This window comes from Cydia fagiglandana, chromosome 14 (assembly GCF_963556715.1).
Source record: "Cydia fagiglandana chromosome 14, ilCydFagi1.1, whole genome shotgun sequence".
NCBI classification, from domain to species: Eukaryota; Metazoa; Arthropoda; class Insecta; order Lepidoptera; family Tortricidae; genus Cydia; species Cydia fagiglandana.
The window spans coordinates 12,373,122-12,398,205 of record NC_085945.1 but is presented as its reverse complement, the minus strand read 5'-3'; the positions used below and the strand labels follow the sequence as shown (position 1 = coordinate 12,398,205).

The following is a 25,084-nucleotide window of genomic DNA, read 5'->3' as shown; positions in this document are numbered from 1 at the left end:
TTTGGGAAATGAAACTATTGCGATAAGTTTGTTGGGAAGTGAAATTTGGCGAAACGTATTTGGCCCAAAAGAAAGTACACCGTATTAAGTAAATTGTGTAAAATTAACTTCAACATTACATTCGCATGATTCTAATATAAGTTACACAATTAAGTAAGGAAAAATTGCTAGGACGAATTTATGTTCATATAAGTCACAGATAGTGAAAATAAAAACATAAGGGTGATAATTCCTATGCAAATAAATCACGTAGTCTAGAATAGCGATATCATGATAACGTTACGCAACACGCATCCACAAAAACACTATAGACCGAGAGCTAGAGGCTATTGTGGGTTCCTATGAGAGGTAGTTCGCGTGAAAGCAACGAAGTGACTTCAATACATCCTCCAACGGCGAGAGTAATGTCTGCAATTGCAGACATCAGACTCACCATTGAATTTGTTGGCCACCCATAATACCCATATGAGTGTATGTCGCGTCGAATTGGCTACGCGAGTTCAATCGGGCCCCTTTGTTTGACGTAATTATTGAAAGTCATAATGTAGTAATAATTGTCAAATTATCATTAGTTATAATTCTGAAACCGTTAACTTTTCGCAAGGTTATGCTATAAATGGGTTAGGTTAGGTTAGATTTGTTTTATGGCGATCCTGTAAAGTTATGCGTTTCTGAGAAAAACCAAATTATGACTAACGAAAATTCGGACAAACAATACATTATGACTTAAAACGTTATGGGAAAAAATAGAGAACCGAGTTCAATACATCCCCCAACGGCGATAGTAAGGTCTGTAATATGTAACTCGCCCTCCGTGGGTCCTGTGAACTTGTGGGCCACCCCTATGAGAGGACGTAGCCTGTCAACACCTGGGACTCGAGATGTTTCATTTAATACATCCTATGTCGACGTTAGCGGAACGCAGCAAACCACATCAAAAGCCATTAATTAACGTTAATAAATTTTCCAATTTTGAGAGGTCCAAAGCTCCCTCATTTTAGTTACACATAATATTTTGAAGATAATTTTACCTACGAATAGTTTGTTCTTACTCTTGGACTATATTACTTTGATAATATCTTTCTTCCAGAAAATATTATATAATGTGCTATCCTACAGGCCATTTGTCTTATGTAAGAATCCAAGGCGGACAAAAAACAGGTTGTTGCTATCTAAAGATGATTAAATAAGATTTACGTCCGCCATAACTTTCTGCTAACAGCCCCAGTTTTTCTCCTTGTTGGTCATAACTTAGGCACTAACAAGTAGGTACTAATAACCGAAGTTAATGAAAAATGAAAAGCGCAATAGGAAATATTGCAATAAGGTACGAGAAGCAAGCAAATAAATTAGTAGGTAATCAATTTACGATACTTTATGATACTTAACTGAAATTCTTAAACTTGTGACGCCCTAAAAAAATAGTTGTTGCTGTTTTTTTTTCCTTTTTCGCGGCACGACACGAGAAAATTGGACAAAGGCAGGTATGTGAATAATAAAATGACGTAGTTATATAAAAAGAGAAAAGAAGACTGAATGATTAGATGACAAAAAATATGTTAAATATACCTAATGCTACTACCTCCCGTATTGAGAGTTTAAGATATATTTAACTTCACCTCCCTCTAGAAATGGGAAACCTCAATAATTGCAATCAAAGGTCAGATCCCAGTCCATTGAGAGCAAAAAGCTTCTATAATTTAAATTTTGGAACCTTCTATAATTGCAATTCAGATTTTAATGATTTTCTTAATTTTCCCTCAGTAATTGATACTGTGCTCAAAAAATCCGTTATTTTAGCTCTTCTTATTACCCTTCTTTTTTCAGTAACGATAGAGATTATTTTGTTTCTAGCATTTAGACTAAAAATCATTCAATTTTTTTGACATTCGTTTAAACATACAATAATTAAAAAATGTTTGCATAACAGTAACACAATAATTAATTACATTGCTAGTTACCTACACAAAAATTTGTACTTGTGAACTATGTTTTACACCGACCAACAGGTTTATAGGTATCAAGAAAATCAGTTTTAAGATATTGATAAAAATTATTTCTTTATTACTTAAGTTACAGGTATTTTTGAATTAGTCAATGAGTTTGGCTGATTATTATTTCTCAGTAAAACATTGCCGTCATTAAACTTTACTATAACCACTATTCGCAACCTAAACTACATTCATAACTAAACGTGCATAAAGAAACAGCCGCTATCGCTTCGACAACGAAGAGCATTATCTCTCTATCACTCTTCAATATTAGTGCCACAGTGACAGTTGCGTTTCGATCGCTACGGAGCGGAAGCGATTGGCATCTTGGCTACGCGGCCTGGGCTAGTTACATAACCTAAGTCTACACCTGCGCAAGCTACTTTACGTCTTCGAAACGCTTATCGCCGCTAACAATGGCACATTGTTTCCTTTATCCTCAAGAATACATAAAACAAGCGCTGGTTTCCGAAACAACGTATTACAGCCTAAACACAGCCAAGAAAACTTTAGCTAAGAAATCACAGTATCCGCGACTGAGCTGACGGTACAATGCAGTGCTAGCTAAAAAGTGACTACATGAAAAGTTAAAATGGAAAGTAAGTTACAACAATTAAGAAAGTTTTAATGCGGAATATTAATGATACTTTTTTATTGCGAAACGGTGTAACGTAATGGAAGCGAATCGTAAAAGAAATCCGACTTAAACGGAGGAACGCGGGGGAAATACGGCAACAAAAGAATCTTTTTAATGTTCAAATGGAACTTTTGATTAATTCTTTTGTAGTAGATCATAAGAAAGTTTTCTAGGGATTAGAGAATCCATTTGTGTTACTCTGCTCTTGGGTAAAGTTACATAAGTATCATAATTTTAAATGGCAATCTCGTAAGTACCTACTTTATTGCGCGTTATGGGTCGTGACATTAATGATTACTTCAAAGAAACCTAATATCCAAGTGAATGTCAAGTTCCTACGTCGAATAATTAATTTTGAAACTCTTAAGAATATCTTCTTGCTACTTCCGTTGAGTAGCTAGTGCCCCAAACGCGTTAGTTCCGCGTAGCATTATTCCCGGTCGCATTTTTAGACGGAGCCCCGCTTCGGGGGGCTCCTATTTCTGAAGCTACCTGACGAACCTAACCTACCTACACTTTTTTCCCCAAAGTGTAATGTTTTCATGGACGTCACACTAAATTAATAGGTTAGGACGTCACACTAAATTGAAGAAATAGCTTCGCGGGGCTCCGTCTAGCTAAGTTGTGAAATAAATATGAACGAAAACAAACTCTAGTGGGGAAAAATGCGACCGGGAATTAGTAATGCTACGCGTAACTAACGCGTTTGGGGCACTCCGATCTAGCTACTCCTTCAGTTTTTAGTGGTTAGTGTCGCGTAATTAGTAATATTAAATATATACCTAAAATAATTTAATGTAACCATGTTAAATGCCTTCTAACTTCAATTATAGTAACCGCTCCCGCGAGTTCCGAAGTGGTGTCCATTTGAGAGGTGTGTCATTCAAGTGCAGGTTAATTATTTCTAACAACCATTTCAGAAATCATCGTGGTGTTATCGTTAGCCTTATCAGTGAACGCTTATAAGTTCTTCTCGAATAAGCTGGACAACGAACCATCCTTGTCAATACTGTATACTCACGACAAAAGCAGTGACGCGGTGGTCGAAGACTGCCTCAGCGAGATGTATCCGCGCAAGCTCTACAAGTATCCCCTACGTATTGATAGGAACGACGTACCCTGCATAATACATTGTGTGCTCAAGAAGTTCAAGATTATGACGAACGACGGAGTGATCAACGTAAGAAATTACTACAGGAGAGTGGCGGCTATACATAGATATGATCCGAGGATTCTCATATCGGATGTGGGCGACACGTGTGCGAAGAACATCAATAATATGAATTTAGATCATGATGTGTGTAAGAAAGCAAAAGTGTTTAACGACTGTACGCAGTTGTATGCCATCTCATTAACGGACAACTCCTAATAAATTGTGTACTCAATGTAATGAAAGATTGTAAGGATAAGATTTTTCTATGAATTGTGTATGTTTTTTAAATAAAATCGTTTCATAACAAAATTTATCATAAATAAAATGTAATGTGATGTGGATACTATTTTTATTCATCACAAAACGTAATTCATTACGATTCTATTGTAAATTACCTAAAAGAGGAAAAAACAAGTTTAGCAATATGAAGAGCATTAAAACCTGATTGATAGGTAAATAAAATAAGTAGCGGAAGCATATTTTTGGTCTAAATAACCAACAATCATAATATACTCAATAATAAAATTATTCTCCGCCTCCTCCTGATAAAAACTCTCCTCCTCCTTCTATGACAAAAAATGATTTCGACTTTTATAACAGGTCTACGACCGCCACATCGCCACGCAACTTTTTGATCTGCCACCTAAGATAAGGTGGCAGATCAAGAAGTTGCGTGGCGATTTTTAGTAGAAGAAAATCTTAGCTATTTAGAGAGTACTTAAATTATATTACACTTTTACCTCAGAATAAATAATAGTACTAGCTTTTACTTACTTATCAAAATGCAAATCAACTTCATTCAGCCAAGCCTTCAACCAGTCCGTTGCTGACCGTAATAATTTCTTCCCGCCTCAGTTAATTGTAGATATGTATAATCCTGGAGCTGAAGGTACCTGGTACTGAACAAGACGTTTGTTCCAGCATTATTCCTCCTACTACTGGCAAGCTGTGCCTCTGCAAAGATGTCCGTTATGTACACGCACGACCGGCTCAGCGACATGGTCGTGGAGTCCTGTCTCTCCGAGATGTTCCCTAAGTCGAAGAAGGTCGAGTTCCAGGAGTCTGACGAGGCGTGCATCATATTCTGTGTGCTTAAGAAGTTCGGGATTATGACGCCGAATGGGCTGTTCAATATGGATGTGTATAAGTAAGTTGAGATAAGGGGCCAAATTCGACATGTACAACTCTCAGATTTCGCATCCACGTCAAATCAACAGTTGATTTTATTGCATACTGAGTGTTGATTCCATCAACGGTGGATAATATCATTTGGTACAGCCAAAACTCAACTCTAAACAAAGGGTGGTTCGGTTTGGTTTGCTTGTCACCCTAACTGTGGATTGTTAATGTCAAATTTTGACATTGTACGTATTCGAGAACTTATGATTTTTCCCACATCAACGGGAGATCAACACGATACGTCAAACGTCGCTTGTCGAATAGGGGTCAAGTATTTAAACAGATCCAATTGATATTGATCCGCTCCGTTTACATAGTAAGCACTAAGCAGGTACACGCCGGGATAATGACGCCGAATGGGTTGTTCAATCTGGACGATTATATGTTGAGATTAGTCTTTAAACAAATCTTATTGATATTTATCCGTCCTGTTTATGTAAGTAGGACACACGTAATTAAGGAGAAGGTTAACTTTTTCTCGACTGCAGCAGTATTGTACCTCGACAATACTGCTGAATGCATTACTGCCGCAAATGATGTTGCTGCCCGGATTTTCGACATTTGTTCCCCGCTCCCCGAATGTCGCGCTGCAATACTGCCGCAGTAGCGCAGCTGCGGTGTAAGTGCTTTTGAAGTAGATTTGATAGAAAGTAGCATAAAATATTCTAGCCACCATCTATAATTGGTATGCCAAAGGAATAATCTTTGCTCAAATAATGGAAATATAAATCTAGAGGGAAAACTCATTCTCATAGGAGCAGTTCCGCAGTGTGATTTGGAAGATTGTATGTACTTTATTACTACCCAGATATAAACTATCTTTCAGAAAACGCGTAGAAACAGCGCACCAACTGGTTCAGCTGAACAACATAGCCGACGTGGGCTCTCGCTGCATCAAGCTCGCTAAAGAATCGCCGCACAACCAGGACGTCTGTCGGACCGCGAAGGTCTTTAACGACTGCACGCATTTATACAGGATCATGTTATAATAATAAAAAAATAACACCTATGTAACGAGTTTGTATAAAGTATAGTGATACGATACCTCTATATCCTCAGCCTTCAGTATGGGGTTCTTCAAAAAAGGTTATGAAAGGGTCGGCAATGAACATATAACACCTGTGGAGTTGCAGGCGCCATAGGCTAAAGACTAACTGCTTAACATCAGGCGGGCCGTATGCTTGTTTGCCACCGTCGTGGTATTAAAAAAAGCCTCAGCACTGGTGTCGCCATAGAGCTATCTAAGATTTCGCTCTTTATGTAACAGAGTGCAAGTCACTGACTGCCAGAAATAATATTGGATACTGTTTCCTTAAGCAGGCGTTCTCTGGCGAGGGAGCGAGAACATCACCCGTTTAGTGTGTTCCATACATTTCATTCAATTTCCTATATCGTCTCCACTCGCCTCCTAAATATTCTGGACCATTGTCCCATGGACAGGAAAAACAGAGACGATCATTTAAATTTTTAAACTGATGTTAAGATTCAAAGCAGTAAGATCAAACGCTTCGATTAAATCTTTGTAGTCGTCCAATCGGGTATCCATTAAAGTATCTCGACTCTCGACGTTCTCTGGTATAGTATACCCACACTAATATATATGGCAACAGCCAAACACAGATCCTCAAAGCTAATTCCTCAGATTCGAGATCTCAAAAGGATTCGGTGAATTTAAGGTTCAGCGAGCACACGACACACCAAAAGATCGATTTAGGTACAATCATTCTACCTAATAACATCGGGACTTTAAGGGGTCCGTTTTGTCTTTATTGCTTCGATAGATGACAGACTTAAGTGAATACAGTACCTATACATTTAGATGTGACATACCTACTAAAATGTCTTAAACTTTATAATAATGTTATTGCTGGTACAGGATACATACCCATCCACGCATAAAAACTGTAGCAACCATTGAAAAGTCTGAATTTCTGAATATTTAATTAATTATTCGAGATATACTATGGGTAAAAATAAGCCTAAATATTGCAATTTGGCGGCAAAATATGTACATCAATTAAAAGTAGTTTATGACCTTTATCTTGGCACTAGAAATGAAGATCTGCCTAGTCCTATAAAAATTTAGGCGTCCTAACCCCTTTACGGGGGGTATGTGCAAGGGGTTCATTTAAAAACAATCACATTTGACATACTAGGCAAGTGAGGTATGTATCATTTTCGTGTATTACCACATTTACCACATACCTACCCCGAAAAGGGGTTAGGACGCCAATTTTGATAGGACTCGGCAGATCCTCATTTTTAGTGCCAAAATAAAGGTCATAAACAAAGTTTTATGGATGTAGATATTTTGCCGCCAAAATATGCTACTTTTCCTATACTAATACGGTAAACAATTAAATTAATAGTTCAAATAGGTAGCCGGGCAGAGCTGAATACTAGCGCAGTGCCTACTCATGTAGGTTGTATGTATTATAGACTAGCTGTTGCCCGCGACTTCGTCCGCGTGGAATCTTATCTTCAACATTTTACATCTTTAGTACCTATAATTTTCATATCCAAGCAATGTTGAAATTAAGTACTTTTCTTTTTTAGCAAGTTGTATGAAGTTTTAAGTCAAGTGGATTTTGATGTTGGTTGCTGAAATTACTTTTCTTGTATTCTCATAATAGGTACCTACGCCCCGTTGAAGCAGAAGGAGGAAGCCGAGCGAGTGCGTGAAGACGACGTGAACGCACACCCGCTACGGCGCAGGCGAAGGGGAAGAAGGAGGTTACAATACATTAACCGCCTTCTTCCCCAGTAAAACCGCGGATTGGGGACCCGCAGATGAGGCTCTAAATAATACGTCTGGGGAGGGGTTGTAGCGTTACACAATCCCTCCTCCTTCGGCGCGAGGGTACCCCCGGTAAATTTGCTGGGGCAGCCGGGGGAGCATCGTGGTAGAATACTCGTGATCTCACGATGCTCCCCAAAAACGGCAGAGAGGGTAACGCCGCAGGGGAAGTTAGTGGGTATTCTCCTCCCCTCCCTCTGAGTAACAGAGGGAATACGGGAGGAGCGAGTCCCACATACCACCCCATCCCCAACGGGCCTCACAGCCCGGGGGTGAGATACGTAAATGTATTTACCCCTGCGAGAAAAAAAAAAAAAAAAAAGGTACCTACGCCCTTATACAAAGATTCAAGTTCCGCATTCCGCACTCACAAAATATCTGATCTCCATACAAACTTTCAACCCCTTTCTCACCACCTTGAGGGATGATTTTCAAAAATGCTTGAATTTCATCATTTCATTTTCATGTTTTTTAATTTATTACCTTTTTTCCAAAAAGTTAAAGTTCCTAGCTTAAAATTAAATTTACACCCCACGACGAATTTACATCCCCTTTTTAGCCCCCTTAGGGATTGAATTTCCAAATATGTTGCAATTACTTTTTTTTGTAATTGGCTATTACGTCTTTCTAAGAAGTTTCAAAGCATTGGTAATGGATTCAAACTTTGAACCCCATTTTAACCCTGTTAGGGGATGAATTTTACAAATCGCTGAAATCACTTTTATTGTCTTCTAATAATATCCCCAAATACAAAGATTCAAATCCCGCGCTCGAAAACATGCATGATATCCATACAAACTTTCAACCCCGTTTTCACCACCATAGGGATGAATTTTCAAAAACGCTGAAATTAGTTTTCTTGTATTTTAATATAATACCTTTTTACAAAGTTTCAAGTTCCTAGCTTCAAATAAAATTTGCACCTGAAGACGAACTTTCATCCCCTTTTTAACCCCCTTAGGGGTTGAATTTCCAAGAACGTTGTAATTACTTTTTTTTGTAATCGACTATTATGTCTTTCTAAGAATTTTCAAAGCATTTGTAATGGATTCAAACTTTGAAACCCATTTTAACCCTGTTAGGGGATGAATTTTACAAAACGCTGAGATTACTTTTATTGTCTTCTAATAGTATCCCCAAATACAAAGATCCAAGTCCCGCGCTCGAAAAAATGTTTGATATCCATACAAACTTTCAACCCCTTTTTCACCACCTTAGGGGATGAATTTTCAAAAACGCTGAAATGAGTTTTCTTATATTTTAATTTAAAACGTTTTTACAAAGTTTCAAGTTCCTTGCTTAAAATAAAATCTTCACCCCCAGACGAACTTCCATCCCCTTTTTAACCCCCTTAGGGGTTGAATTTCCAAAAACGTTGCAATCACTTTTTTTTGCAATCGTATATTTGTAATTTGTAATGGATTCAAATTTTCAACCCCTTTTTAACCCTGTTAGGGGATGAATTTTACAAAACGCTGAAATTACTTTTCCTGTCTTCTAATAATATCCCTAAATACAAAGATTCAAGTCCCACACTCGAAAAAATGTTTGATATCCATACAAACTTTCAACCCCTTTTTCACCATCTTAGGGGTTGAATTTTCAAAAACGCTGAAATTAGTTTTCTTGTGTTTTAATAATATATCTTTTAACGAAGTTTCAAATTCGTAGCTCAAAAGAAAACTTTAACCCCATACAAACTTTCATCCCCTTTTTAACCCTGTTAGGGGATGACTTTTACAAAACGCTGAGATTACTTTTATTGTCTTCTAATAGTATCCCCAAATACAAAGATTCAAGTCCCGCGCTCGAAAATTTTTTTGATATCCATACAAACTTTCAACCCCTTTTTCACCACCTTGGGGGATGAATTTTCTAAAACGCTGAAATTAGTTTTCTTGTATTTGAATTTGATACTTTTTTTACAAAGTTTCAAGTTCCTAGCTTAAAATAAAATTTGCACCCGAAGACGAACTTTCATCCCCTTTTTAACCCCCTTAGGGGTTGAATTTCCAAAAACAATCACTTTTTTGTAATCGGGTTGCAATCACTTTTTTGTAATCGGCTATTATGCCTTTCCACGAAGTTTCAAAGCATTTGTAATGGATTAAAATTTTCAACCCCTTTTTAACCCTGTTAGGGGATGAATTTTACAAAACGCTGAAATTACTTTTCCTGTCTTCTAGTAATATCCCTAAATACAAAGATTCAAGTCCACCACTTGAATTTTTTTTTGATATCCATACAAAATTTCAACCCCTTTTTCACCACCTCAGGGGATGAATTTTCAAAAACGCTGAAATTAGTTTTCTTGTATTTTAATAATATATCTTTTTACGAAGTTTCAAATTCCTAGCTTAAAAGAAAACTTTAACCCCATACAAACTTTCATCCCCTTTTTAACCCCCTTAGGGGTTGAATTTCTCAAAATCGCTTCTTATCTCTTGTACACTTTATAAATGCAATCTGGTGTGCAAATTTCAACTTTCTGGCTTTTGTAGTTTCGGCTGTGCGTTGATGAATCAGTCAGTCAGGACACTTGCATTTATATATATAGATAGATTAAGCTCAGAGGGCCTACCGCGAACCGCGTTCGAAGTGTTGCCTCCCTGTCAACCTTACGGATAAATTTACAAGTGCGATAGAGAGGCAACACGTCGAACGTGGTTCGCGGTAAGCCCTCAGTATATTGTATTCAGATTTATTAGCCCCCGGCGGCTATTTGCGTCGATCAAAGCAGATTGATTTGTTGTATGTCCATAGAACTATGTATATATTTGTTCAGCAGGAATTGAAAGCAAAACAGTAGGTAAGATCAACAAAATAAATAAACTAAACATTAAAATTAAAACTAAAACTTAACTATCAATTAAGTTATAGGCTATTAGGTTTTGTGTGGCGAAACTATAAACATTTTAAAGGAAGTGCGGCTCTAATTACCGCCTACTCTTCGTTAGTAAGGAATACTTTGGAATACTGTTCTAGTGTATGGAACCCTCAGTACAAATGGCATGATGATAGAATAGAAAGAATCCAGAAACAGTTTCTATTTTTCCTATCTATACATCAAAAGAAAGTCCGTTCTCTTCCGTCATATAAAGATCGACTAAATTTTTTCAAATTATCTTCTTTAGTGAAGCGCCGATGGATTTCAGATCAACTCTTGCTACATAAAATTTTGAACGGAATCATTGAATCTCCCGAACTTATAGGTAAAATAGGTTTTTCAGTGCCAAGACCAAACTCACAGAATAACTAATAGTACTACCGTACAGAAAATTCACTCCTTCACAAAAGTCAGTTTTAGGTATAAAATTATACCTATACTCGCCGCCTGCAGCAAAATTGAAACTTATAACCGCGCACGAACGGTGAATCTTCTTTGCGCGAGCGCCACGTGACACGACTATCGTGCGGTCGAGCGGCAGCCCGCTGCCATACACCTGCCGCTCCGCGCGGCGCGCCGGCCAAATGTACCTAAACTGCGTAGTGACACCCCCCTGCCAAACTCTCGTATAGTCAACTTCCGTCCTTTCGCTCTTAAAACTTACCGAACTAACCTTGGATCTCACGGCACCATACCCAGAATATGTAGGGAACACAACAAGTTATTCAAAGCCTCCCAAGTGGACATCTTATCCATAAGTCAAAGTAGTTTTAAGAATTTCTTGTATAAAAACGCTATAGTGTAGTATAGTATAATAACGCTAGCGCATAGTGTATAATAACGCTAGCTACATGTATGCTAATAAGTTCTAATTTATGTATAAGTATGTTATATTACTTTATACTTTAGGTCTTAATTAATTAGATATGTACTAAGAATTAACGCATGTTGTGTTTACCTATAATTGGATAGACACTTATTCATGTACTTATGGCTTTTATCTGTAATTTCTGTAGTGTTGTATCTGTTGGTAAACCTTAAATAAATAAAATAAAATAAAATGATATACACATCTTTATTTAGAACATCAATCTTGATGAGGATGTGATGTCAATCGCTTACATAACAATTCAAATTTGAATCAGAGAACGAAATAACATAATTTCTCGCCCTAAGTAAGATTTTACGGATATTTCGCCTTAGTCTTCGTCACAATTATTCTGCTTGCGAATCGTTTACGCCCAGTGACGTGGCTCGATCACACGGAAATTAATACCTATAATAGGCAATTAGCCAGGCCACGTCATATTTGAGACGAAACGCCCACGACATCCGCTCTTCGCCGCATATATGTGACGTATTTATAAAAAGGGACCTTATTGTCGATGGCGCTTTCGCCATTATTAACGATGCTCCGATATAAATGCAATGCCGCGCGACGTTGTGCGGCGTATGCGCCATCGACAAGGTCCCTTTTCATAGATAATGCCCGATATATGTGCTACTACAGAGCCTATAATTCTCAAGATTTTTGAGTAAATTCCTGGGTCATACACATTTATTTGGAAACTCGTTCGCGTCTTTCCTGTAGACATCGAAAATGTAAGGGAACCTAAAGCTAATTTTTACGCGGTACCTTTACAGGCGAAATACATTTCATTTGTAGGTACTTGAGACTCAAATAAGAAAAAAGGGATATCTATGTACTAACCAGAGACGTTAACTTTTATTGTATTGTCCACAGAAAAGCGACCTTTTTCTAACATTTGTTTGACCCACCTATACATTAGCCTGATTATACATTATTTATTTATTTATTTAAACTTTATTGCACAAAGTATATACAAAAATGTACAAATGGCGGACTTAATGCCAAATGGCATTCTCTACCAGTCAACCATAGGGCCAAACAGACATCTACAATTGGTGCAGAGAGAGAAATATACTTATTCAGTGAATAAAAAAAGCAAACTATACATATAAACTACATAAATAAATAAAATATATATAAACTACTACATATTTATACAATACATACTATAAATATAATAATGATGGATATTATTATTAGCGATGTAACTGTAATGTTTAAAACATCAAGGCTATTAACTACTCCAATAGGCGTTTTGTAGAAACACTAACGAATATGCGGGGTTTTTCCTACTAGTCACATGGTTTTCACGCTGTTCGGATTTTTAGGGTTCCGTACCCAAAGGGTAAAACGGGACCCTATTACTAAGACTTCGCTGTCCGTCCGTCCGTCCGTCCGTCCGTCCGTCTGTCACCAGGCTGTATCTCACGAACCGTGATAGCTAGACAGTTGAAATTTTCACAGATGATGTATTTCTGTTGCCGCTATAACAACAAATACTAAAAACAGAATAAAATAAAGATTTAAATGGGGCTCCCATACAACAAACGTGATTTTTGACCAAAGTTAAGCAACGTCGGGAGGGGTCAGTACTTGGATGGGTGACCGTTTTCTTTTTGTTTTTTTTTTGTTTTTTTTTTTGCATTATGGTACGGAACCCTTCGTGCGCGAGTCCGACTCGCACTTGCCCGGTTTTTTTTCATATCATTATTCACTAGTATAGAAATTCCAATTTATAAAATCAAACTAGAATATTGAAAGTAGAATTTATATATAGAGTAGAATATTCTTAATCATTAATCAACACATATTATTACACCCAAGATACTACGTAAATTATTAGATAGGTACAGTCACCTGCAATAGTATGTTACACAATGAAGGCCGCAAAAATATCTGACACTATCTTATTTGTAGAGCCATAAGAGCGCGTAACATATTTTTGCGGCCTTCGAATAGTAACATATTATTGCAGGTGACTGTACAACAGAGATTCAAGTTTTGTCATTATCTTTTTTAGGGTTCCGTACCCAAAGGGTAAAACGGGACCCTATTACTAAGACTTCGCTGTCCGTCCGTCCGTCCGTCCGTCCGTCTGTCACCAGGCTGTATCTCACGAACCGTGATAGCTAGATAGTTGAAATTTTCACAGATGATGTATTTCTGTTGCCGCTATAACAACAAATACTAAAAACAGAATAAAATAAAGATTTAAATGGGGCTCCCATACAACAAACGTGATTTTTGACCAAAGTTAAGCAACGTCGGGAGGGGTCAGTACTTGGATGGGTGACAGTTTTTTTTGCTTTTTTTTTTGCATTATGGTACGGAACCCTTCGTGCGCGAGTCCGACTCGCACTTGCCCGGCTTTTATTTATAACTCATAATGTTAACTAGCACATTTAGCATAACAAAATTGTTTATTTTATGTTTTAATTTAAGATTATATAGGTATGAATGTCTTTATGTCATAGTGATTGTAAAATCCTTGTATAAAATTGAAATATATGATTCAATAAAGGTACTGGAAAATCTAGAGAAGCGACAGAATTGCTTCAGTCAGGTGGGGCAAGGGAAACTTACTTTATTTTTCTCGGGATAAGAGGAACCAAATGAAAAAAGTCCTACTACGTAAATATTTTAGAGTTAACTTTATTTGTGAATTAGCTTTATTTTTAGTATTAGCATTTAATTTAGTTTTTAATATCCAACTGTTTATTTCCCCTACAAGTGTCCACCTTCCCCCATAGGTCCTGTTATCCCACCTGACCTTAATTCACTATTCGTTTGACTTTACAAAGGACTTTAGTTTTGATATAAAAATGCAATTGAAAGTGGAAACGCCTTTATTACCCAACGCTCAACCGCTCAACAACTGCGATATAACGAACATGGCTATCTTCTGAATCCAGCACCAGATGGAACAGCCCTTCTTCTGAGGTTCCTCTTCCTCCTCCTCTCCCCCAGTGGTCGCAGCCGTCGTGGCTGCGTTGGCCTCGTCTTGACAACACGCGAAAGAGACGAAAATAACTGTCACCACTCCCACCAAAATCAACTTAGAGATTACCTTCATTGTTTTATTCGTTCTTGGTTATTTCTTGGTTTAGACGTTTGTGTTTTGTTTTGGATTCTATATTTAAATTTTAAACTCGTGTTTGGTATTCGAAAGAGAGGTTCGCAATGAAATAATTTTGATGGTTCGTAGTTCGTAATAACCATAATTTTGATGTTTATCTGGGCGGAAATAAATATGGTACGAACAATTTTTTGGTTTATGATAGCAATTTCGGTGAGTTTAATGGATATTATTATTTGATATGATACTGATGGCGGATTTAATTATCAATTTCCGTTTGTTGTTTCTTTTTTAATAATTGTGTTTATAAATATTACATTGTCTAATTTTTTGCTACCTACTTCATCGTCATTGCGTTTTCTAAAGCTAATATGTACTTACTCGCATTTTAATACATACGAATGGAATTCCTTGCCGGCGTCTATATTTCCGTGTTCTTATAACCCGGCAACCTTCAAGTCAAGAGTGAACAGGCACCTTCTGGGCGAGCTCGCTCCATCGTAGGCCACGTCTACGCCTCGGCTAGTCTCTGGCCATGAGTAAGCCCATTCATAATAAAAAAAAAAAACAAATACGATTTGGCAAATAGTTATCTAGCAACAAAATACATAAGACATTAATTCATTAACGCTCACTTGCACCATTCGACTAACCCGGGGTTAAACTGTTACCCCAGTGTCAAATTGTACTGGTAACCATAGTAACTCGAGGTTTGACCGGTTAACCCCGGGTTAGTGAATGGTGCAAGTAGCCCTAACATAATTAAAAATCGCGCACATATCAGATTTGGTAAGCACAACAGCGATTGTCGAATTCCCGGTCGGTACCAATTTTTGCAGATAAGCAGATATTTTACAATTTTTCTAATAGGTACTTAGGATAAATTGAAACTTGACTTGACTCACGAACTCTGAACTCCAAAGCAGAAGCTGGCAAATGTTGAGTTTTCTCCCAATTTCAATTCATCTATACCTACCGAAAAATTCCTTGGAATGAGAGCTTTAATACTAATGACCCACATCAGTCAACACCGTAAAATAAATTAAACTTTAATTTGGACTGCTCAATGACAGCTCATTTCGCTTAGAAACTAATGTATTTTCGCGTACAAAGTTCCCTGGCCGGGAATTGAATTTACTCAGCTAACTTCAGTATTGAGTGCGCAAACAGCACGGGCTACCGTCAATAAGTCGAGGGAACACATTTTGAATCCTCTTTAAAAGAAATGCGAGCTGGGTTCTGTACACAGTTTGATTTCAGACCACGGTTCAGTAATAGAAAACATTTCAACAAACCTATTGCCTATCGTATGTACGAAAATGCTAGGGGAACTAAATATATACAAAACATATGCCATAGACAAAATGAACTTCTTAATACTACTTATTGTCACTGTCAGTGATGCCAAACAACTAGTATGGCCCATAGCCATCTCATTCGTGAAGATAGTCGGTTAATAGTGCCTTATAAGTAGCTTTCATGATAAAAAAATTATAGATTTGATAGTTTCCAGTATCGACCGCGGCACGCGCACCATCACGAATGAGCTGAAGTACACGGAATGGACTATGTGCCTAAGTTTAAAGAAGCACTTTTATAAGTATTGTAAAAGTTTGTACATACACGTACAGGTGTAGATGCGCCATAAGATTTACCCCAGACAACAGCACAAATACTTAGTGCTTCTTAGGAATTTTAAAATTAACTTCATTTGTAAAGAAGTTATATATATTTATAAAAGTTTCTGAAGTTAAATTAAAAATGTAATTGACATACGAGCGAAAAATGAACACAAAATAAATGAATTATTAAATTTAAATAGGTAGTTTCCAAATGATGATATTCGTAGGCCATGGTAGAATGAGTGGCGGACTGAAAATTCTAATGGCGACAGCAATGCGGTAGCGTAAAAAACGTAATATATCACATTACGCTGTGTACTAGCAACACGGCAGCATTAACTCAGCTGAAGTAACAATCCACATGTAACCTTTATGTTCTGACGAAGTCCTTAGACTTTTTAATAAATTCAAGAGAAAACATATGTAAGTAGAGGGTGAACGAAGAAATGAAAGAAGATATTAATAGAATTTTGTTTGCGTTTGCTTTTTAATTTCTGTTTGAATTTATTTTACTGTGCTTCACTCGGCATATAAAAATAAATACCCAATCACGATGTAGGTAGCCTCCTATTTGCAAAAGTTCAACGAATACAAATCAACTTTTGGTTATATCATTTTCAGTTTTTAATATTCGCCTACAACCAACTTACATAGCAATCAGTCGGGTGCGCCCTTAAAGCTTGATCACAGGCAGGTCAGATCGGAGGTCAGGTCGGGTTCGGATCGTCATTACTAAATATAATCTGAGGCCTTTTCCTGACATGGCAGAAAGGGTTCGGTGCGGTATTAGCCACAAGGTAATTGGCGCGGATCCGGGTGTGTATTCCGTTTCAGCGCCTCCGAGCCAAGCAGGAAGAAATACCCACTTTTTGTACCGACCTGGTCTAGAATAAGTTTGTGGCAAAAATCTTATTTTTGATGAATCAACATTTGATTTTTATCAAAATTTGAATCAGCCAATTGACTAAAACTTTTGAACTGGGCTAATCGAGTGAATATCCTATATATTAGTATTCTGTCTTGCTTAGTTTAAAATTAGTTTACTAAGCTAAGCTAATGACACCTAAGTGATCCCGATAGCTTGCTGCTTGCAAATCCAGGATACTAAATAAATACCTACTATTCGTGACTGTGGGTATGGGCTTTATCTCACGAGGAGGTTTTGGGATACGCTATGCTAGAGCCTATTTCTCGAACGATATTTTAGTCTAATATTATTACTGTGTTGCCATGGTAACCCATACGATTTGACAGTTCGTGGACTAATAATATTAGTCTAATACCGTTCGAGAAATGGGCCTCTAGACTATCTAATACAGGGGCCCAATTCTAACTAATAATATTAGTCTAATATCGACGACGAACGTGACGTGAACGGGACGTGTCTACGAACTGTCAAATCGTATGGGTTGCCATGACAAATACACCAATAATATTAGACTAATGTCGTTCGAGAAATGGGCCCCAGACAGGGACTTATTAGCTCAGGGAATTTAGATAACTATCACGTCATCAATACCTAAACGGTAGAGAAAACACGCTAACATGTTCCTGGAAAGTTTTGATCAGACCACTAAAACCCCGTGTTACAGACGGGTGTTATCAAAGCGGAGTAATTAAAGTGACAGCAACATCGAGCAACTATAAACAGTTTGCATCAAAACAAGTTAAATTGGACGGCAAGCCAAAGTGTTCAAAGATTCGTAAACAACATTTTGAAGTTGTAATCAGTTTAGTGAACATGACGAGATAGAGAACTCTATCAAATTACTAAAACGACGATTCTGCGATAGATGTAAACAAGGTTAATTCATTAATTTAATGTGTAAATGGCAGGCCCCAGACTAGATGGACCGATGATCTGGTTAAAGTTGCGAGAAACCGTTGGAGGACAGCGAATGACCGTTCGCTGTGGAGATCCTTGGGGGAGGCCTTTGTCCAGCAGTGGACGTCTTTCGGTTGTGATGATGATGATGAATGTGTAAATGTAAGTAATTGTTTATAAAAAAAGTTTATAACCACTACGTGCACCGTGTAGATAAATCTTTTTTGACACCTAAAAGACATACAATTGTCCGATAAAAGTAGTAATGTTCATATTTTATTTGCTTAATGGCCTCATAAATGGACCCGGGTATGTCCATAAACTACGTCCAAGACCACCGGTGGACGGGCAGCAGCGTCCCTCAAATTCGGTGTACTCGACTGCGATCGCCAACCCGCCTGCCAAGCGTGGCGATTATGGCATACACCCCCCAAAAGGGGGAGGCCTATGTTCAGCAGTGGACGTCTTGTGGCTGAGATGATGATGATGAATGGCCTAATAAATACGGGATACCAAGATTGCCAAGGCTAACTAAAAGAAGCAGGAAATCGCCAATCCTAGGTACTCGAACTTAACAACAGGAAAATGAACTGAAATAAAAAAAATCTTAATAAGAAGTTTTTAAGTATTGTATATACTTAGGTATATAACTAATCTAACGGATTTGACGCAAACGCTAAATGTATAACTGTATTATAACAAGAATGTTTGATATTTCAAATTCAATTATTATACAAGGACGCGTATGAAACAAAATTTTTATCTTTTGTTACGAAAAATTTGGCAGGCGTTGATCATGACAAATTAAATATTAGGTAGGTACGTAGCACCTACCCAAAATAATTATTTAATATGTAGACACCACATAAAAAATTGTTTATTCCAAACATAACTTCGAGCTCAATTTCAAATTGATTTTATCAAAATGATATACGTATGAGTAAGTGCAATTATAAGTTTCCTAATTGCTTTGAAATATTTTCATCGTGGCGGATGTTTTGAAACATTAATTGCCTATATTTCGATTGTTAAAGAAACATTAACCTTTATTTGTGTTAACTTGTTTTTTAAAGTTTCATTGCCTATCACCTATTCGCACGTATATCGTACAATGTTTTACAATACATCATCATCATCTTCCTCGCGTTGTCCCGGCATTTTGCCACGGCTCATGGGAGCCTGAGGTCCGCTTGGCAACAATACAATACTACATGCTTGTATGTTTTACAATACATATGGCCCTGTAAATTTTCGACGTAGTTACGTAATGTGTTTATTTATAGCACGGGTTGTCGTAATGGATCACAAAATGCACTATATAAAGTTATTAAATAACTTTAGGTATAGTTCATTTTTTTAGCATTAGAAATAGACTACGCAATCTTGACGTGATTTTTAATTGAAAAACGCTTTATAAAAATCATTAAAGCAAAAGAATGTAAATAATCGTAATTATATGATTCATAATTGTTAGGTACATATTTGCCATGAGGCCATGACTTATTTTTCCAAAGTGTTTTTCAGTAAAAAGACACATCAAGATGGTTTACCATTTTCTAATTCTAATAAAAACGAACTTATAAATATGGCAACGAATACATTACTGTTGTTCCCCGTTTGAATATTTATTTATTTACTAATGGTTTACTTATTTATTTTTCTCTTGATACATATTAAAAGCGACATTTTATTCGCCCAATATATCATGTCCTTCTTGAAATCCATTACTTACATGTATTACAGAGACCGTTTTCATGAAAAATAAGTAGCTTATTTTCTACGGATACAATGAACCACCATTTAGAATAAAAAATAGGGCTGCTTTTAAAATTAGGGCCCCCTAAAATATTAAGCAAGGTACATTAACATAAAACCTATTGTAAAGTATAATTCTGCTATTCATTAAGTTAAATTTACATGAATTTTGCATTTTCGAGATCATTTCACAAATTTGATAACAAATTGTTTATCATTAACATACCTAACGTAGACAGTTTTAAATAAAATCAACTTAAGGTCTGCAGTGTACATAGCTCTGGGTTCAGTATATCTATTATTAGGTAAGTAAACAAAAATTACACCACGTAAATAAATGTAAACCTTATGGTATGTAATGATATCCATAGACATACATACATACATACATTTTATAGCTGCGTTCGTGACCGCTGACTTTTGGGTTAGCATTAACTATGCTTAGGCGGGACCATAAACTATTTATTTATTTTATATTTAACTTTCTTTGTTGTTCTGTACTTGTGTATGTTATAGTTTATCACGAATAAATGTGATGATTATGATTATGATGATTATGATTTTTCTTTTCTCAGACCACAAAGTAGGTAATGGAATCACTCGACCCGACAGGCAGGCACGGTGAAGACAGGCAAATTGGCAGAAGGTAACCCAATTTAGAGAAACGATCGCTCGTTTTACTAAAAACATTTTTATGTCTTCCCAGCTTTGAATAAATTATTCCGGTTACTTCCCTAGGCTCTTTTACGACACGGAACATATTGGTGACTCGTCTCTTTCTTACACATTCTATTTAGTGCTGTAGAGAGGGAGAAAGCTAGCGCTGGTAAAGTTTGTTTCTTCAGTCCGTAAATAGCGATGTAACCAAATTAAGTTTTTGATCTTTGTTATTAGCCATACAGAGATTCAGATTTTGTTTCCAAAAGTTAGGGAATTTGTGAAACAGATTCCCGCAATTCCGGTATAGGCCGAAAATAAATAGGAGATAGTTTGGACAATCCAAAGGGTGACTCACCCTAAAACAATCTGGGGGGCTACCGCGAAAACCGAAATTCGCAAATTGCGGGGATCTTTCTCTTTTACTCCAATGAAGGCGTAATTAGAGTGACAGAGAAAAATCCCCGCAATTTGCGAACTTAGATTTTCGCGGTTATAGCCCTGTACCCGAGCCGAAGCGTCAAACTATGTTTTCTATAGACATCGTCACGTGATCACCGATCACCCGTCATAGAAAACGAAGTGTCGGACGTCTCGTACCGTTCTTAAGCCCCCTCCAGACTATGTGCGTGAATCGCGGCGCGACGTCGCGGAGCGAACATATCGCGAAGTTGATGAATGACTCCACACTCGCACACTTCACGGCGATTTCGCAGTTTGGTTTGCGGCAATATGGCGGAAAAGCATCAGCTGATCGAGTTTAACTGTTAGTTATCTATGGCATCATACGTAATTTAGCTGTTTTTCCATTTTGTTTCATTGTAAAACCGTAAAATATAGCTACTTCATATAATATAATCATAATATCATTCATATTTATCTTGCCACAGAGGAGCCAAAATATTGTGTAATGTGGAGTCTTGCAAGTTCGCGCTTCGCGTCTCCTTTGACGCGGGCCGAAATACCGACAAAAAACGGAAAACAAGGCGCGAAGGCGTGAACAATCTGCGAAATCGACGCCACACTCGCATTCGCGGCTTCGCCCGCGATTCACGCGCATAGTCTGGAGGAGGCTTTACTTCTTACGGGTTATCCGCAGATGGTCTAGAACGCAAAATGACTAGTGTGTTGTTTTGCCTAAGTCACAATTAGTCTAAATCGCAAACGGTCTAGAACGCAAAATGCCCACATTTTACATAAGTAGGTTAGGTTCGTTAGGTATCTTCAAATGGCCGAAGGCCAAACAGCACAGATTAGCGTTCTAGACCGTTTGCGATGTAGACTAATGGCGATTTAGGCAAAACAACACACTAGTCATTTTGCGTTCTAGACCATCTGCGGTTAACCCGTTCTTACGCGAGTCATCCTTATGTCTGTATGTAATATCTAACTAAACATTATTTGTTAACACATATTAGTCTCGATTTTCGACCAAAAAACTTAATAAAATACCGCTCCAGGGGCTTCATAACTTCAGCAACAGAACCAATCGACTGTAGAAAGCAAGCCGCAATCAAAAACTCCGTCCTCCTAAAATGTTGACGCCCAGCAAATACGTTCCACGTTGTGGGGATTTATTTGTACCTACTCGAATTTTTCCGACTGATTTGATATGAACTGATAGACAGCTGATTGGAATATGTGTGTGGGATGTATATTTATCGTAAAATGTGCCTATTTTGATCCACACTGCGTAATTGTGGTCCGACAGTTTTTATACATACATCAAAATTATACCTATCTCAACACGATAGTAGCGATGGTCTGTTTAAATTAAATCGGCATAATATAACAAATAACATGTTTTCAATAGGTATACATACCAGAATATAATAATTAAAAAAATCTTAAATGTCCAATTTTGGAGCAAAATAGGTACATTTTTCGGTAGGTAAGTAAGTACTTATACTCATTTTCGTACATATTGAGTTGGTTTTTAACCCAAGACTAAACGATGACGAGAGTAGCAACATTGCTTTCAAAAGTGTAAATTTACCTATACCACATGCAAACATGCATGTTATTATGTACCTACAATTTTTTACTTCGTTATAGCCATACAAGTAACATATAATTATATGTAGTAGATACATATATGTATATATAATTTAGTGTTCAACGCGAAGAGTAAATGTAAATCAAAATCGAAACCGGCCTCAAAACAAGACATCCACGATGAAAATGGCCCCAAACTGCGACCCCAAACGCGGCGAGACTTTAGCGCGTTTATTATATACCTACCCTAATCAAAAAGGGACAAAACCTCTATAAATATCTGTAATTACACATCTGACATTACATGACATTATCCGACATCGGAGAAAGTAACATAATAAATTCATGAACATGTAACATTTAAAAAATATAAACATATTGGGTACTGACAAGAGACAAGCTTTAAGACTGATTTGTATATTAACTTACTAGCGAAATGCATACTTACGTTTAGTACTTATCTACATTCGATCTAGGGCATGGATGCAGCCAAACAACTTGTATCTTCTTGAAAAGTCATCGTAGGTACTCGTCATTACGCTCAGTGTTGCCAACTTGGCATAATTGATGCCAGATCTGGCATATTTTACTAGCTTTGGCACCAAAATTTTCCATTTAGCATCTGGCATAATTTTTAGCATAATTTAGTCCTAAGCCAAGTTTTCACCAACTTGGCAACAGCAATATGCGCCATCGCCTTATGTGGTTCATATTTTCATATGAATTTTGACTTTTGTGGGCGGTTGGACATCGACGGACTATATTTGTATACATTTTTTAATAATGGCAACTATAGTTGGTCAAACAAATCTTGTCAGTAGAAAAAAGCAGCAACTTTAAAAAAATGTAGGCGCGAAGGGTTATCGTCCCATAGAAAATTTGAATTTTGCGCCTTTTTCTACTGACAAAGTACGGTGTTTTTTACAAAATATTTTTGGACACCATATTATTTTAAGTGTGTATTTTCATTAACATTTTAGCATTTTTTAGCATTGTTCAAAAAACTTTGGCATTTTTGGCATTAGTCTAGCATCTTTTCAAAATCAGAGTTGGCAACACTGATTACGCTGAAGGTGACTCTAACATTCCATTTGCTATTTCCCAAATAGTTGAAGCGCACTTATATTTACATGCAGTTATATAATACATAGTACTTATAAAATATTACCATATTGAGACAGTCAAGTTAATAATACAATTAATTTATTAGATATCGATAACGGACCATCAAGCAAAAAAGAATCTATGCAGGAGGGGATTTTCGGTGAAGGAAAACATCGTGAGGAAACCGGGCTAATCCCAATAAGGCCTAGTTTCTCCTCTGCTGGGTTGGAAGGTCAGACGGCAGTCGCTTTCGTTAAAACTAGTGTCTACGTCAAATCATGGGATTAGTTGTCAAGCTTCCATGAGCCGTGGCAAAATGCCGGGATAACGGGAAGAAAAAGAGACATAATAGGTAAACTTCATTGATAACTGGTCTAAAAGTGTTAAAATGCAGGCGTTCATTTTACCGTTGAGCGCGTATAGGCGCTACTCTTAAATGCCTTTTATTATTTCGATTATACAACTGGCTGGCACATCTGGCACATGGCGGCTGAAAAGATATAAACCTCCGTAATTCTTTTGTTCTTTTTGGTACCAACGAGCTCTGGTATTGTTAGGTATACAACAACGGCGTATTTTGTTAGGGTTCCGTACCCAAAGGGTAAAACGGGACCCTATTACTAAGACTTCGCTGTCCGTCCGTCCGTCCGTCTGTCACCAGGCTGTATCTCACGAACCGTGATAGCTAGACAGTTGAAATTTTCACAGATGATGTATTTCTGTTGCCGCTATAACTACAAATACTAAAAACAGAATAAAATAAAGATTTAAATGGGGCTCCCATACAACAAACGTGATTTTTGACCAAAGTTAAGCAACGTCGGGAGGGGTCAGTACTTGGATGGGTGACCGTTTTTTTTGCTTTTTTTTTTGTTTTTTTTTTTGCATTATGGTACGGAACCCTTCGTGCGCGAGTCCGACTCGCACTTGCCCGGTTTTTTTTCTTTTGCGAGGATTGTAACTTAAGTTGATTTCTTTGTGGATGTCCGGTACGCAATTTAACATAACGTTGAATACGAAATGTCTTAAGGGCTCATTTAGACGATGCGAGAACTCGCATGCGAGTCTCATTACCTTTCGGGTTCAACCGGTCGGTTGAATTGGACGTAACCTACAGTCCGCAATGTAGGTACCTAAAGTTCGCGCGCTCTGAAATCACCCCTAAGTTACATCTTGATGAATAATATTACCAGCCGAATGACGTCCACAAGCACACAACAATAAATTGTTCCCAAGAATCTCCACATCGACCGGTCGTATTCAGACTTCATGCAATGGTGTACTGTATTATTGACAAGATCGACAGTCAACTTCGTTTGGGTTAAACACAGGCCAAATACTCATTTCAAAATACATATAAGTAAGTTGCTAACACTACCAACATTGTAAAGGGTCTACAAAAAACAAATGCGCAATACTTACAACCTTACTGGAATGGTCAATTAAAAACACAAAAAGGATCCTCAATACGCGGAGTTACGTGAAAATCAGCTGAAATGTAATTCGCGCATCTGGTGCACAATAAAGGCAACAGA

The 25,084-nt window shown here is 37.3% G+C and overlaps 1 protein-coding gene across 2 annotated transcripts; it reads left to right on the top strand.

Annotated features, from left to right (window-relative positions):
- Positions 1-2,420: 2,420 nt before the first annotated feature.
- On the top strand, positions 2,421-5,986 carry LOC134670545 (uncharacterized). 2 transcript variants are annotated; one of them, XM_063528354.1, is made up of 3 exons: positions 2,440-2,590; positions 4,703-4,928; positions 5,787-5,986. In XM_063528354.1, the coding sequence occupies exons 1-3, from the start codon at positions 2,584-2,586 to the stop codon at positions 5,947-5,949; spliced, it is 396 nt and encodes a 131-aa protein (XP_063384424.1). In that variant the 5' UTR covers positions 2,440-2,583; the 3' UTR covers positions 5,950-5,986. The 2 variants fall into 2 exon arrangements, with proteins under 2 accessions (XP_063384423.1, XP_063384424.1); XM_063528353.1 differs by lacking the exons at positions 4,703-4,928; positions 5,787-5,986 and adding an exon at positions 3,549-4,120 and having other exon boundaries at positions 2,421-2,590.
- The last annotated feature ends 19,098 nt before the right edge of the window (positions 5,987-25,084 follow it).